Source organism: Phyllobates terribilis, unplaced genomic scaffold (assembly GCF_046119375.1).
Source record: "Phyllobates terribilis strain yellow unplaced genomic scaffold, ASM4611937v1 Scaffold_1__5_contigs__length_1240528914, whole genome shotgun sequence".
Taxonomy (NCBI): domain Eukaryota; kingdom Metazoa; phylum Chordata; class Amphibia; order Anura; family Dendrobatidae; genus Phyllobates; species Phyllobates terribilis.
Genome location: NW_027362761.1, coordinates 422063242 through 422078723, shown reverse-complemented (window position 1 = coordinate 422078723; position 15482 = coordinate 422063242). Strand labels below are relative to the sequence as shown.

At 40.0% G+C, this 15482-nt stretch overlaps 1 protein-coding gene across 3 annotated transcripts in view; it reads right to left on the bottom strand.

The window, feature by feature from the left end:
• The window catches only part of MCC (MCC regulator of WNT signaling pathway), a 367192-nt gene that overhangs the window by 61214 nt on the left and 290496 nt on the right, over positions 1–15482 (bottom strand). For all 3 annotated transcript variants that reach the window (XM_073677247.1, XM_073677253.1, XM_073677262.1), the window contains one exon: positions 1962–2108. In XM_073677247.1, coding sequence (XP_073533348.1) covers positions 1962–2108 — 147 coding nt within the window. The remainder of the gene's footprint in view (positions 1–1961; positions 2109–15482) is intronic.

Here is a 15482-nt window from a genome sequence, read left to right as displayed (position 1 = left end):
GTTTTTTATACACTGTTCTCCCTGACCTTTGTGGTGGCGAAGGGGGGCAATTTAACATATCAATATTTTTTTTGACGATTTCCCTTGTTACTGGAGCTGGTGTATTATCCCTCCTGGCTGCATAAGAGCTGTCTAGGTTTCCTAGGACCAAGCAGCTCCTGTTCAGTTCCTACACCCAGTGATTACATGTTCACTGGGTCCAGAAGAGGAAGCAGGGTAAGTGCATCCTCATCTATATACACAGAGGTATTTCAGTGCTGTGTATACAGAGATGGGGAAGGTAAAAATGGCAATAAACCACGTTTATCTTCCCACTAGGAAGTCTAGCGGAGTATGACAGCAGCTTTCCTCCCATATATGCATGAAAGCTGTTTAGACTGCATTAATAGTTTAGAACATCAATGCAGGATGTATAAAGTTCATAGCAGTACAGAAGCAGTTAAGGGCTGTTTGTTGACACAAAGTTTTTCACTGGTGTCCAAATATTAATTAGGCTTAATAATATACTTTAATTGTGAAATCTTTATTTGACCGCTGGTCCGATGGTACCAGTAGCTCCACGTCAGAGAGTCCCCCCCCCCCCCTTTGTACATCAGGTATATACTTAAATGGGGGGTATCTGGCTCAGTTCATTAGCCAAATTAGACCCCCATTTCCATCACCCTTAACCCCTTCCTGCCCTATGACATACTAATATATCAAGGAGCGGGTGTATAGAGCTCCACATAGGGCAGATGCTGGCCATGAAGCCCAGCCCCAGGTATCAGAGATATTATTTTTCACTATAAACTGCAAAAGTTAGCTACTGTAGTATATAAAGGCAGCAGTCATATAATCACAGGTTAACGCTGAAGTCACAGGTTCAGTAGAAAGGTTATTAAAAAAACAAATAAAACAAAACAAAAAAATTCACAAACTCTCCATTTAAAAATAAAGATATAAAAGAAAATTAAAAATGTATGTAAAAATCCTTAGTTAACCCACACATTAACCATAAAGAAAAAAAAAAATGAAACATTGTTTTTTTTGGTCAACACACTTACTCCCTCCTACCCATTCCAAGAGAAAAAAAATGATGCATGTACCCCAAATTTTTGGTATTAAAAACATCAGCTTGTCACACAAAACAAGCCCTTACACAGCCCCATCAATGGAAATATAATACAAAGTTAAGGGTCTCTTATTTTTATTTTCAAACTTCAGGTTTTGTTTTTTTAATATTTAAATAATAAAATAAAGTTTATTATCGCTGTAATTGTACTTACCTGTATAATCATGCTGCCAGCTAATTCGTATTGCACACTGAATGAAGTAAAAACAATACCCAAATACAATGGCGAAACTGGATTTTATTTTTTTTTACCATTTCACTTCATGTGGAAATTTCTTCCGGGTTTTTTAGTTTATTATTGAGTAAATCTAATTGGGTAATTCAAAGCTACAACTCATCCTGCAAAAAACAAACCCACATAGGGCTATGTTAGCAGGAAAACAGGAAAGTTGTGGCTCTTGGAAGAAAAAGGATGGAAAAAAAAAAAGAAAAATGGCAAAAATAAAAAATTGCTGAGTCCTTAAGAGGTTAAAGGCAGAGACTAAGAAGGGGCATAATTAACTAACAATTGGAAGCCAATGAAAAACTTTTCATGTCGCTGAACGACTCCCTCATTTTTAGTTTGAAGCATTGCTCTATTAATCGAAGCATCCCTTAGATATATTAATGACTACACAGTAGTGGCCTTACTTTAACTATCACGCAAAAAAAAAGTTATTGCGATGCAGAACATTTACAAATTTAATGAAAGTCATTGAATTTCTATGGTTGGGTATAGTTACACTTTTTTGCATTGTGATATCTGTCATTTTAAGAAAGGCTACATCTGTATTGTCAGAAATGTCACTTTATTTGCAGATTTATTCACACACAGAGCAGGTATGGCAATGGCGGACGCACAGTTTCTCACCTTAGCTATAGGAATGTCATTACTGCTGCTGCTTGTGCTGAGCTCCCCGGTGCTCGGGTTGACCGGTCTACTTGCAGATGTGAGCCGGCCAGGGCTGGAAGGACCCGATGCCTGAACACTCTGCAGTCGCGTCTGCAGCTCCCGAACCTAAAATACACGTTTATATTTTGTTACATTCATGCAACTCACATTTCCCTTTAGTAGCTTCACAATGAGGCCCTTTTATTGGTTACGTTTGTTCATTACAATACTTTACAATTTCTTTCATTTCAGACTGTATAGAACCATGTAATATAATTGATAGTAATTTCTCTATTGCTTTCCAAACATTTTGAGAGGAAGCAATAGCCTAGCTAGCAATCCTGCAGGAAGGAAATTATTGATTTTAGGCAGTAGAAACAGATTTAATTCACTTTCAATTAGCTTGGTTTATTTTCTTCTTTCTTTGGGTTGGTTTCCTTTTTTAATAATATAATTATTGTATGTATTATGAAATGACAAGCAATAAGGTGATGAAAAAAATATAGGCAGTAGTAAAAGGACCATCCTTTAGGTGTTAGATAGATAAATATTACTATATACATTAATGTGAAGGTCTTAGACTTTAGACTAAGTGCCCACGATGCAGAAATGCTGCATATTTTTTCCGCTTCTCCCTGGCAGGAAAAACGCATGTGGATTTTACATGCATTTTTCCCGCCAGGTAGAAGCGTTTGTCAAGCGTTTCTGCATGCGGGTTATCAAGCGCTTTCCAAGCGATTTTAGCATCACTTGAAAAAGTGCTTGACAACTTGGTCACCCTATATAAATCCATGCAACCGGCATAGATTTATATAGTGTGACCAAGTAATAGTATAAAAAAAAAAAAACTAATAAAAAAAAAGAATGGTAAAAACTAAAGATTATACTTACCTTCCGATGGCACCCGGTGTTTTCTAAGCTGTGTCTGGTGTGTTGTATGGGTCGCGGTGGTGTGAAAAGGACCTGCGATGACGTCATTGAGTCATGTGACAGGTCACACGACCGCTGACGTCATGGCAGGTCCTTTCACACCACCGCGACCCATACAACACACCAGACGCATCGCTGAGGAGACCGGGGGCCATCAGAAGGTAAGTATAATCTTTATTTTAAATTCTTTTTTTTACAGGTACTATGGTGGAGAGTCTCCTCTTCTCCAGACCCGGGTACAATCCGCACATTGAACCGCATGATATCTGCTTGTGCACGTGTAGTGATGCGGATGTCACGCGGTCCAATGCAAGTCAATGGCGGCGATTACGCTGCGTGTCCGCAAAATTAATGGACATGCTGCGGATTTTTCCGCAATGATAATCTGCAGCAGAAATTTCCGCAGCATGTGCACAGCACATTCGGATTATCATTGGAGACCATGGGGCACGTATTACCAAGCGTTCTTTAAGCGTTTTCGCTGCGGAAATTCCGCGGCAAAAACGCTTGAAAAGCGCATATTGGGCACGCAGCCTTAGAGAACAAGGGGAACGTATGGTATGAATATCCTTTTTTGACCATGCCAAACAGTGGATGCTGAACACTGTGCCTTCATGGGACTAACAAGGTTTCAATCCAGCAACCGCAGGAATAAAATTACAACTGTATTTAAAAAATAATTTAAAAATTATGTTGAAAAAAATAGAAAAGAAAAATGGGGAAGGAGAGAAGGTGATAAAATCACATGAGGAGGACTGCACGGTTCCTTAATCAAAGGCTATGATTAACAACCCATTTGGATTGAAATTCATCAACTAACTCAAGTGCTGTTAACACCTTCACTCCTTCCCCATTTCTCCTTCAACTTGGTTTTTAATTACTTTTTAAGTAACGTTGTAATTTTTATTCCTGGGATTGCTGGATTGAAACCTCGTTACCCTCATTATTGCTTTGTCATCCATGCAATCTCTTTTGATCTGAAATATTGGCAACATTGGATCAAAAAGTCAGCAAAACCTACAGTGAGTGGAAAAATAAACTTTTTTTTTTTTACACTTTTTCAAGCTATGCCTTCCTATACATCATTAGTCAGGACAGCTCACCAACCGGTAGATCTTTACTTCAAGTTTGGAATTGGAAAGTATACAGTTTCTTTGTTCTTTACATCATTTTCCAGCATAATTCTAGAAGTAGCGTTGTCCAACATTTGTGTCAAAATCTAGTTTAGCAGTTTCTGTCTCGTCCTTGAGGGCAGTATAAACTAGTTCAATAGATAATCCTCTCCCCTCATTATATTTTATATAATATACATATATTTGGGTTCTGTATAGCTCCCTGTGTACAACCATAAAAAGTCTATGCATTATGTATAGGTTTGCCTGCCTAGCTTTTCACATTTATATCATTTTATTTCCCAGTCCCCAATTGACTCTTAATTATTCATTAATTTGCACAGTAAATTTCGAATTGTGGCATAATAAGGCGATATGATTGCATTTGTAGTCATGTGTTTGCAGAGGAAAGAAAAACAGAATCCACATTGAATGACTCTGCTGCAGATACCCACTGACATAATACAGATAAGGAGGCAGAAACAAAAGACTGAGGCAGTACCCGGAGCAATTAGCCAGGCTTCAGAGGCTGATTAGAATTACAGCTCCTGACTTTCCACTTGTGTGTACCTTCACCTCTCATCAGTCACATGAGCCCCTGTGATAAGAGACTGGCAGGCAACCAGAAATCCCAGCCTGAGGAGCTGTGATTGATGACAAGCTGAATGTACGCTAATCTCAGAAGTAATGGATCACCGCCAAGAAACAGAGAAGGGAGTCTTAAAAAGATGCTAACAGACAGATGGAAGAAATTCTGGCCTCCTAGTGGTCCACACCAAAAATAAAGAGCACTCTCTTGATATTTCGGCTTTTCCTAATTTACAAAATATGAGCAGTATAGAAGCTGTACTTTTAGGTAATCAATATAATAAATCCCGCCATTCAACAGATCTTAATTTAAGAAGTATTTTCCAACCAGTGGCTTACGGCTGGCTGAATGTGACTTTCTAGCTGCTGTGGGTTACAGGCACTAGGTGGTTTTGGAAACAAAAGAAAAAATTAAAATCGTCTTACAACTCCTGATGATCACTCCGGAATATTCATTGTTTGTCCCTGGTGCATGGAAAAGACAGTAGGGCCGGCTCAGCTCCCCTGGGCATACATATGTAACAAAAGGTTTTAATCCAGTACCTAAATTCTTTATACCATACATGTTTTTTTTTTGTCATACACTAACACGTTTCACACTAAATACCTGGATCCAAGGGGTAACGTTTCTATTTGCGGAGAGTGACATGTCAAGCCTGACATACCAAGGTGAGGAGACTTTTAAACTGCAATGTTCCACTGGGAAATATGCAAATTGTCTCTTCAGAGAGGAAGAGGGCTAGAACTGTAGTGCCACCTACAGGAAGTAATCCTACAGCAATCCTACAAGTCAATATCGACTCTCTTCACGAGCCTTGTCACATGACTTTGAAATTTTGGTTTTGGCTTTTATCCTAAGTCATGTGACAAGGCTTGTTAGAGAGTCGATATTGACATTTAGGATGGCTGCTACTTCCTATAGGTGGTGCTAGGAGTCCACTCCACTCCGAAGAGACAAATTGCACACTAAATACTTAAATCAGAGCCTTTAAGGCTATGTGCCCACGTAGCAGATTTGATGCAGAGCGTTTTTGCCTCTCTCTGGCAGAAAAAAACGTATGCAGATTTACATGCGTTTTTTCTGCCAGAGAGAAGCGTTTTTACATGCGTTTTCACATGTGTTTTTTCAAGCACTTTTCCAAGCGATTTTGAGCATCACTTGGAAAAGTGCTTGACAAGTTGATCACACAATATAAATCCATGCAACCGGCATGGATTTATAATGTGTGAACAACTTAGATGCTTTAAATGCAGCATCTATAGTAAAAAAAAAAAAAAGAAAAGAAAGAATTAAAACGTTAAAAATAAAAAAAACCTGTATATTCACCTCTCCAGCGGTTGCGTGACCATCAGGTGACTAAATGACGTCACCGCAGGTTCTGACAGTACACTGCGGGACGCTGAAGAGAGAAGACGCGGCCAGGAGCAGACCGGAGGAGACCGGGGGCCGCCGGAGAGGTGAATATACAGGTTTTGTTTATTTTTAACTTTTTTATTTCTTTTTTTCACCGCGTGGTAGCCGGGATGAAGAGGAGTTGTAGTCTCCTCTTCATCCCAGGTACCACACGCACCGCGAAATCGCGGTAGAAATGGTCATGCTGCGTTTTGCAAAGCAATGCGAATTTGGCGCGCAAATTAGCGCATCATGTGCACAGTATATCCGAATTCACATTGGTTTGCATGGCAGACCGTTTTACAAGCGTTTTCGCGTCCGTAAATACGCCGCAAAAAAGCTACAAAAACGCTACGTGGGCACATAGCCTTACACAGGACAAATAGGTGAGGGATATTCCAACACTACATATGGTATCAATTAAAAATCAGCAAACATACGAGTTATTGTTAAGCTTGTAATGAATCTGAGCACACGTAAAATGTTTGACAGTGGTTGTTTTACTGTACTGTATAAATATCAAAATTAAAACCTTTCAACAATCCCTAAAGATGCCAGCGTACACAGGTAAAGGTTATCTGAAATAAACACATTAAATCCTGATGCAACATATTAAATGCTAAACTCACCAGTATGTGACAAAGGATGATCGTTAATACAAAACATTCCCAAACAATATAAAGTAATAATCCGTAAGAGGTGGAGACCAGCATATCTACGTGGGAGAGGACATGTTTGGGAAACAATAAAATAATAAAAGAAAGCTCTGATACATTAAAATGCAACTTGCAACAAAATAGTCTGAATGGGCAAAAAGGGGCATATCAATCAAATTAAAATGATTTCAATGAAAATAAGCTAAATAATTCTTCAGAGCTGATCCGCAGGAAAACTGGCATTAAATGATAGTATCCGAAAATGCCTCCTGTGTTAACAGTCTCCTTCTCTGATCACCATATCTTTATGAGCTCTAGGCTGATTTGTCTTGGTCATCTTTGTCTCCATTACTATTTTGTGGGTCTTCTTACCACCAACTCATACAGTTCCCACCTACTCTGTTTTTGGGAAAAACATAGTTCCCTCATTTATTTGCAATGAAAGAGTTTATCTGAACAGGCACTAATCTGACAGCCAACCAGTTTACTTTAGTGCCAGGGCTACATGGTGACTTGAAGTTGCGCAACATAGGATGGCACCAAAGAGTTATTACACCGCAGCTAATGATGATGAATGTGATCACCGTCCCTCCGAGCAAAGGATTTATTAGCAATCAGAGGAGAAAGCCCAGGACATTTCACAGTTAGAAAACTCCTACTTGGCATAGCGCCACATACAGGACTAAAAATTCACCTCCATTTTGGGGATACTAAGAACATGCATAAAAGTATGTTTCACACGTTTCCAGAACTTTTATCCAGCGCTGTCAGCAGATTTGCAAGGTGATAACTGGTGACATTTAAGCTGGTCTATATCATAAAATTACAAGCTATGCATATGGTATTCTAGAACAAGGAATTGCTTGCAGGCGTACAGGTGTAAGCATAAACGTTACATACCTTCACATGGAAATGTCATTATTTTCAGGCCTCTGAAACCTACATGAATGTGACTTTTTTTTTAAAATGGCCATACAACACATTTGTTCTGTATCTGCCTTTTAAACTACCAACTTCTTTAGTACAACTCCATAAATAAGCGTCAATTGAATTTCTTATTGGTTCTTCATTCAGCAAATATTCTTCAGTGACATTCTGCACTTTTGTTTTTTTAATAGGGTGCTACAATGATCCGATCAAGTAGGTTTTCGACATTGTAGATGAATGCAGATTATCGGTTCACGCCTCCGCTTAATTTGTCAGATTGATATATTCAATATACCATCTGGCTCCCAGATATTAGCTTTGTGTCTCATTTGTCCTCATATCTCTAAACTCTCTACTTTCCATAGTATCAGTGTATGTTCACAAGTGGCGGTTTTGCTGCATAATTTACGCAGCGCATTTGGTGCATAAAATAAGTAGAGCTTTACAAGACCAGCAAAATAAAGTCAATGAAATTTATGAAGTCTCATGCATGCACTGCTGTTTTTTTTTCAGTGCATATTTAGAGAGCTGCTGCTTTTTGTCCAAAAAGAGAGCAGATCAATTGTTTCAGACTTTTTGCAGTGCTTTTACCCTCACTGATAGCAAAAGCAAACTCCAATAACAAAGTGAGTTTGTCCAGATCAATCCAAATAGGTTAAAATTTGTATTTTATTTCAAATATTTAAAATACATAAAATAGTGGTGAGTAGAGATGAGCAGACGATTCATGGGAATTCTGGTCCAGCGTCCAGGTCAGTGGTACCAGGCGGCTAGATTGGAAGCCTGCGAATCTCTTACTTTCCGGTGTCCCCAAAGTGACATCTGATCTGTCAGGGCTGGTACAAAGTCATCTGTGCGTCACGTCGCACAGATGACGTAGCGCCAACACTGGCTAATCAAAAGCTGCATCAGGGATGCCGGAAGGTAAGAGACTCCTGTCCTGGATGCCGAACTGGAGTCCCGTGAATCGATCCACTCACCTCTAGTGTGGAGTGGATACTGATCATCAACACATTTCAAATACCATCATGAGTAAGAATGCATATAGCAAGTGTTGGGACCAGTAGCCACACATCACTCTTCTATGGATTTTAAATGTTTTAAATAAATGTCTAATTTTAACCTATTTGGATTGAGCCAGACAAACCCATCTCCTTTTTTTTAATTGACCAACAGCTTCTGCTCCAGGCTCTCCATAATATCAAGTTGGAAATAGGTGATCTGGCGATTTCCTTTTTCACATTTATAAAACTGTAAAAATGCTTATAAAATGCAACATAAACCTTTGTACAGCATGCAGCATTTATCCTCCCATGAGGGAAGGTTTGGGGTGCAGAAAATAATGCAGCAAAAACACCACATATGAACATATCGTAACAGGACAAATATGCATCCTTTCTTTATAATGTGTTAACCGTTATTAATATGCATCAAATGCCCCATATTAGTTGGATGTGATTATTAAAGCCATATGAAGCACTAGTAATTCTGTGCCCGTAATGACAGATATACCGGTAGTCGCAAACATTTATATCCCTCCTGAAAGCGTACTTTTTCCAAAAATGTGGACTAGATGGCTCCTATCGGACGTGAACTTCGACTAACCTCATTAATTTGTTTGGCAAAGTTCCTCACAGTGACTGCATGAAAAAAAACCCCTGAAGTTTAATATTTCTTGGTGCATTATTCTATTACTAAACAGCTGAAATATTTTGGTTTATTCATATGATGCAAGATATTTCTTCATAATTGGTTCCTGGAGAAATTATTCCATAGTGTACAAGTTTACATAGTCAACTACAACATACATAACACACCGCTCTCCTTCACATAATCCCGCGGGGTGGGGGTGCATTCACGAAAGAGCAATCAGCCTGTCCATTTACCATTTAATTATTCTTCCAGGCAGCACTGCTGGTTTGGAGCTGGATGGAGGATCACATTTCTTTATACTGTGACCAAGTGTTTCTGTCAGCTGTATTTCATTATAGTATCTGTCTAATTCATTGATGCCTTAAGTGTCTCTTGCCTCAGGACAAGTTCACACGGGAGAATTTTTCTTGTACGAAAAAAAAATTAAAGAAAAAAAAGCATGTATTGTGTTGTTAACCAGATTTTTTACAGTAGTGTCTTATTTTATAATCTTATATATGTCATTCAATCCATTTATAAAATCTTGACATTGAGTCTGCTTAAAAATGTAAGCACCTGAGGAGATCTACCGTACTTTGCTATTTCTCATCAAAGGAGTGATGATGATTGTGCTCTACTAAACTTGGTCCAACCTGGAAATGAGCCGACTCGAAGGGTGAAAAGTGCACATAGGCCTTGTGCACACTAGGCTGTACGAAGGCAAAGAGTCATTGTGGTTTTCTACTATAAAGCCATGGGCACTGAGTATTGGATTCATATAAAATCCGTGCCCAAAGATTAACATACACAAAGCCAGTTCTGCCCATAAACGGGCAACGTTGGACTATATACAAGTCAGTCATTATGGTCACTAGGATCAATGAGATCTTTCTGTGCCAGTACAGCATGCAGGTTGTCGGCAGCACATCCTCCATTTACACAGGGTGATGTCCTGCCAACAAGCCCATATGAAAGAATCCGTCAGACCACAAATTAACATTTTTTTTCCGAATGATTGGGAACCTGTGTATATGGCCCAATGATTAGGATCAAACATTCTTATGAACGCTCGTTTGGTGATCATGTAAATGGGCTTTTACAGAAGTTCTGAAAGGCTCCATACACTTACATGAACGCTGAAATATAGCAAACGGGTGTATGGAGCTGTAACACAACCATGTGCAATGGCTTTATTGGAAAATAAATCACAATTTGACCAATAAAGCTATAGATTATATGACAGAATGTATGTAACATTACAAATATTTGTTAAGGATTGAAAATTTACATTGAGATTATCTAATATATACTTACCTTGTAATGTCTTCACATCCTGTTCCGTCCAAATGTGTCCGGATCCCAGAATTCCAAGCGGTGGAAGTTCGCCGACTGCCATATTGGGACACCCAATTGATGGGTGTCTCAATATGGACACCGCTGGAGGTATACGCCGTACACACCATACACACAGTATACGCCGTACGCACCACCACACACACACTCTCTGTATACGCCGTACGCACCACCACCCACACTGTATACGCCGTATGCAGCCTCTTGCATGGTATCACTAGCGGAACACCGTCGCGAACACGCCGCCGGGATCAGCCGAATGATTCACTGACCGCCGCCATCTTTGTACAGGAGGAGCGCATGTGCAGCTTTAATGTGACTGCCGCTATCTGCCTGCACAAAGATGGCGGCGGTCTGATTTACTGCGCGGGGGAGACAGCTCAAACGAGAGAACACATGAGGGAAGAAGACAGCACAGGGGTGGAGAGAGAGAGCAGACAAGGGGGAGAGCACATGGGGTACACAGGTCAAAGAAGAGATCACAGATGGGAGAAGTCAGCACATGGGGGAAAGAGAGAGTGGATAGGTGGGTAAGCAGGTGGGTACACAGGTCAAAGAAGAGATCACATGAGAGGAGAAGACAGCAGATGGGGGAGAGAAAGCGCACACGGGGGAGAGAGACAGAGCACAGGGGGGAGACAGCTCAAACGGGACAGCACATGAGGGGAGAACACAGCACAGGAACGAGAGAGACAGCAGACAAGAGGGATAGCACATGGGGTAGACAGGTCAAAGAAGAGAGCACAGACGGGAGAAGTCAGCACAAGGGGGAAAGAGAGAGTGGATAGGTGGGTAAGCAGGTGGGTACACAGGTCAAAGAAGAGATCACATGAGAGGAGAAGACAGCAGATGGGGGAGAGAAAGCGCACACGGGGGAGAGAGACAGAGCACAGGGGGGAGACAGCTCAAACGGGACAGCACATGAGGGGAGAACACAGCACAGGAACGAGAGAGACAGCAGACAAGAGGGATAGCACATGGGGTAGACAGGTCAAAGAAGAGAGCACAGACGGGAGAAGTCAGCACAAGGGGGAAAGAGAGAGTGGATAGGTGGGTGAGCACATGGGGGGGGGGGGGGGAGAGATTCTCAAGCCTGTCCCCATCGTGACATTACCGCCCTCCCGATGCCTCCATGTAGTCTAATAAAAATTGGAATATCTTCTAGTGTGATGAGTGCCATTAGTGTTAATATGGTTAGATCGTGGTCAGTATCATTACATATCATATTACTCAAACAATTGCACTATGTTGGACATCACATAGAATAATCTCTCCTTCTGTAACAGTTTGCCGTTGCGTTTTTGTTCAAGATTTATGTAATTGTTTTTGTTTTGTATACCCCCTTTTTCACATGTAAAGCGCCATGGAATAAATGGAGCTATAATAATAAATAATAATAAGTCGTGCTACAGATTTTTATTTTTCATTCAGGACAACAGACTGACCAAGGCTATGTTCAAACATAAGTATACGCTTCTGAAGGCTCAATCATATACAGTTAGGTCTAGAAATATTTGGACATTGACACAAGTATCGGCATTTTAGCTTCTTACCAAAACATATTCAAGATATCGTTATATACTCAATATGGGCTTAAAGTGAAGACTCAGCTTCAATTTGAGGGCATTCACGTCCTAATTGGAGTAAGGGTTTAGGAATTAGAGCTCTTTAATATGTAGTTGGCTCTTTTTAAAGGGACCAAAAAATTTGGACAATTCTCTCAAAAGCTCTGTAATGGGCTGCATGGGCCAATCCCTCCTTAATACAACATCAATTAAGCAGGCAAAAGATCTGGAGCTGATTCCAGGTGTAGCATTTGCATTTGGAAGCTGCTGTGAACCCACAACACACGGTCAAAGGAGCTCCCAATGGAAGTGAAACAGACCAAAAAAAAAAGAAGTTGTCCATCAGAAAGATAGCAGAAACGTTAGGATTGGCCAACCAAATCAACAGTTTGGTACATTCTGCAAAAAAAAAAAAAGAATGCACTGGTGAGTTTGGAAACCAGAAAGGCCTGAACGTCCACGGAAGACAGCAGTAGTGGATAATCGCGACGAAAAACCCCTTCACAACATCCACTCAAGTGAAGTATGCTTTCCAGGAAGTATGTTTCAGTATCCAAGTCTAACATAAAGAGAAGACTTCCTGACGCGCAAATACAGAGGGTTCACAACAAGGTGCAAACCATTAATCAGCCTTAAAAATAGAAAAGCCAGATTAGACATTGCTAAAAACATCTAAAGTCAGCCTAGTGCTGGAAAAGCATTCTTTGCATAGATTAAATGAAGACCAACCTGTAACAGAATGATGGGAAGAAGAAAGTATGGAGAAGGCTTGGAACGGCTCATGATCCAAAGCACACCACATCCTCTGTAAAACATGGTGGAGGCAGTGTGATGGCATGGGCATGCATGGCTTCCAATGGCACTGGGTCACTAGTGTTTATTGATGATGTGACTGAAGACAGAAGCAGACATATGAAGTGTACAGGGCTATACTTTCTAATCAGATTCAACCAAATGCAGCAAGTTGATTGGATTGCGCTTCACAGTACAGATGGACAATGACCCAAAACATACTGCGAAAGGAACCAAGGACTTTTTTAAGGCAAAGAAGTGGAATATTCTGTAATGGCCAAGTCAGTCACCAAAGCTCACCTCATTGAGCAGCATCTCACATGCTTAAGACAAAAGTTAAAGGGGTTTTAAAAGTTCATTTTAAATCAATAGTTTTTGGAATGATAATAAGTTCCACAACTGAATGTATTGAAATAAAATGTTCCTGTGCTGAGATAATCTTATAAATGTTCCCCTGCTGTGTACTGTGTAATGTCTGTGTCTGACCGTACAGGAACATGGTCTGATCATACCACATCTCCTGGGCAGGGGAGGAGGCAAAAGAGTATACAGACATTACAGCAGGGGATCACAGCTGATTCTTTCTTTGAAGCAAAACATTGTTTAAAAACAGGAAGGGAAATGTTTTACAAAAAGAATCAGCTGTGATCCCCTGCTGTAATGTCTGTATACTCTTTTGCTTCCACCACTGCCCAGGAGCTGTGGTATGATCAGGGCTGTGGAGTCAGTAAGCCAAACCTCCGACTCCCTCATACATGGCTCATGTTTAAGTTATAAATTTACTGTAGCACAGATTCATCTCAGCTAAAAGTCTAGACCCTTAGATCAGGAATAGGACAGACATTTATAGGACATTTCAAAACTTTCCCAAATTCTTATGAAAAAAATATTCCCCACAAACTGCATTGAATTTCTGTACCCAATTTATTATATATTTTAGGAGTCGGTCCATTTTATACTGACTCCACCAAAATGGGCTCTGACTTCACAGCCCTGGGTATGATCAGACCATGTCCCTGCACAGTCAGACACAGCCAGTAAACAGCAGGAGCACATTTATAAGATTATCTCAGCACAGGAACATTTTATTTAAACACATCCAATTGTGGAACTTATTATTATTCCAAGATCTATTTATTAAAATGAACTTTTGTTCTTGGGAAAACCTCTTTAAGGTAGAAAGACACACAAACAAGGAACAACTGAAATCAGCTGCAGTAAAGGCCTGGCAAACCATCACAAAGAAGGAAACCCTGTGTATGGTGATGTCCATGGCTTCCAGGCTTCAGGCAGTCATTGCCAGCAAAGATTTCTCTAGAAAATATAAAAAAAAATAGCATTTGATTTATGGTAAAGTTAATTTGTCCAATTACGTTTGAGCCCCTGAAATGAGGAGGATTTGTCGAAAAATAGTGGCAATTCCTAAATGTTTCACAGGCTATTTTAGTTCAACCCCTTTAATTAATCCTGAAAGTCTACACCTGAATTGCATCTCAGTTATTTCATTTTAAATAAAAAAAACAGTGTTATGTAGAGGCCAAATCACGAAGATTCAGTCACTGTCCAAATATTTCTGGACCTAACTGTATATACAATAGGTACCAGCACAACAGATGCCAAAAAGACTGGAATAAAGCCCTTTGGAAACATTTAATGCATACACCGCTTTTCTAGGGGTACATACTAAACATATTGATTGAATGTAATCTGAACTGAGAAATAACTTACTGCTTTACTGCACATGTATAACTTTTTTACTTTCTGCTTTAACGCCTCTGGGAATACTTCCGTTTAGCTATACATTAAGGATGGGGCTTCATGACAAATTTGGCAGCAACACGTTGCACAACCAATAAAGTTCTCTATGCCGCTACAACACAGCATAACGCAAATGAATGGGGTCGCATTGTGAACTACGACAAGTCACAAAAAATCCAACTTTGTCAGACTTTTTGTGACTTCCATGTCATGGTTCATGTAGGTCACAATCTCATGCACCTGCATTTCTGCAATGTAGGAGCACAGAGCAATGGCCAAAGTGACCATGCAGCCCCGGCCTAACACATGTATAGACTATGTGTAGGGCATTATATAAACCATTATTCCACAAACTACCTCTACTCTCTGCAGTAAAGCTATAGCAATTAACAAACATATTTTACAGATATGGAATATTTCTAAATCTAATAGGTGAATTACTAGTTACCACTAGCTAAAATGTGTGAATCTATACCCTTTAACATTCACAATTTAACATGAAATGGTTTATAAAAAAAAATAATAATTTGCCATTCACTCCATGGTGACAATGATAAAGGTGTGCAGTAGTAAATGAGCGTCAGTTAATTAGGAGGTTCTTCAGGGAGTTGCACATTACTGGGTATGTCAGCATGTAACCAATGCCACCTTCCCCGTGTGCTGTATGAAGGAGCGCCGCCGTCACTAAATCACTGTCGCTGCGTACCACTGCTCCCACTGAGCAAGCAGACTGGCACAGGCAATATATGCAGCTAAAAATGGATAATTAACAAAACTCCCATGTTCCCAAAATG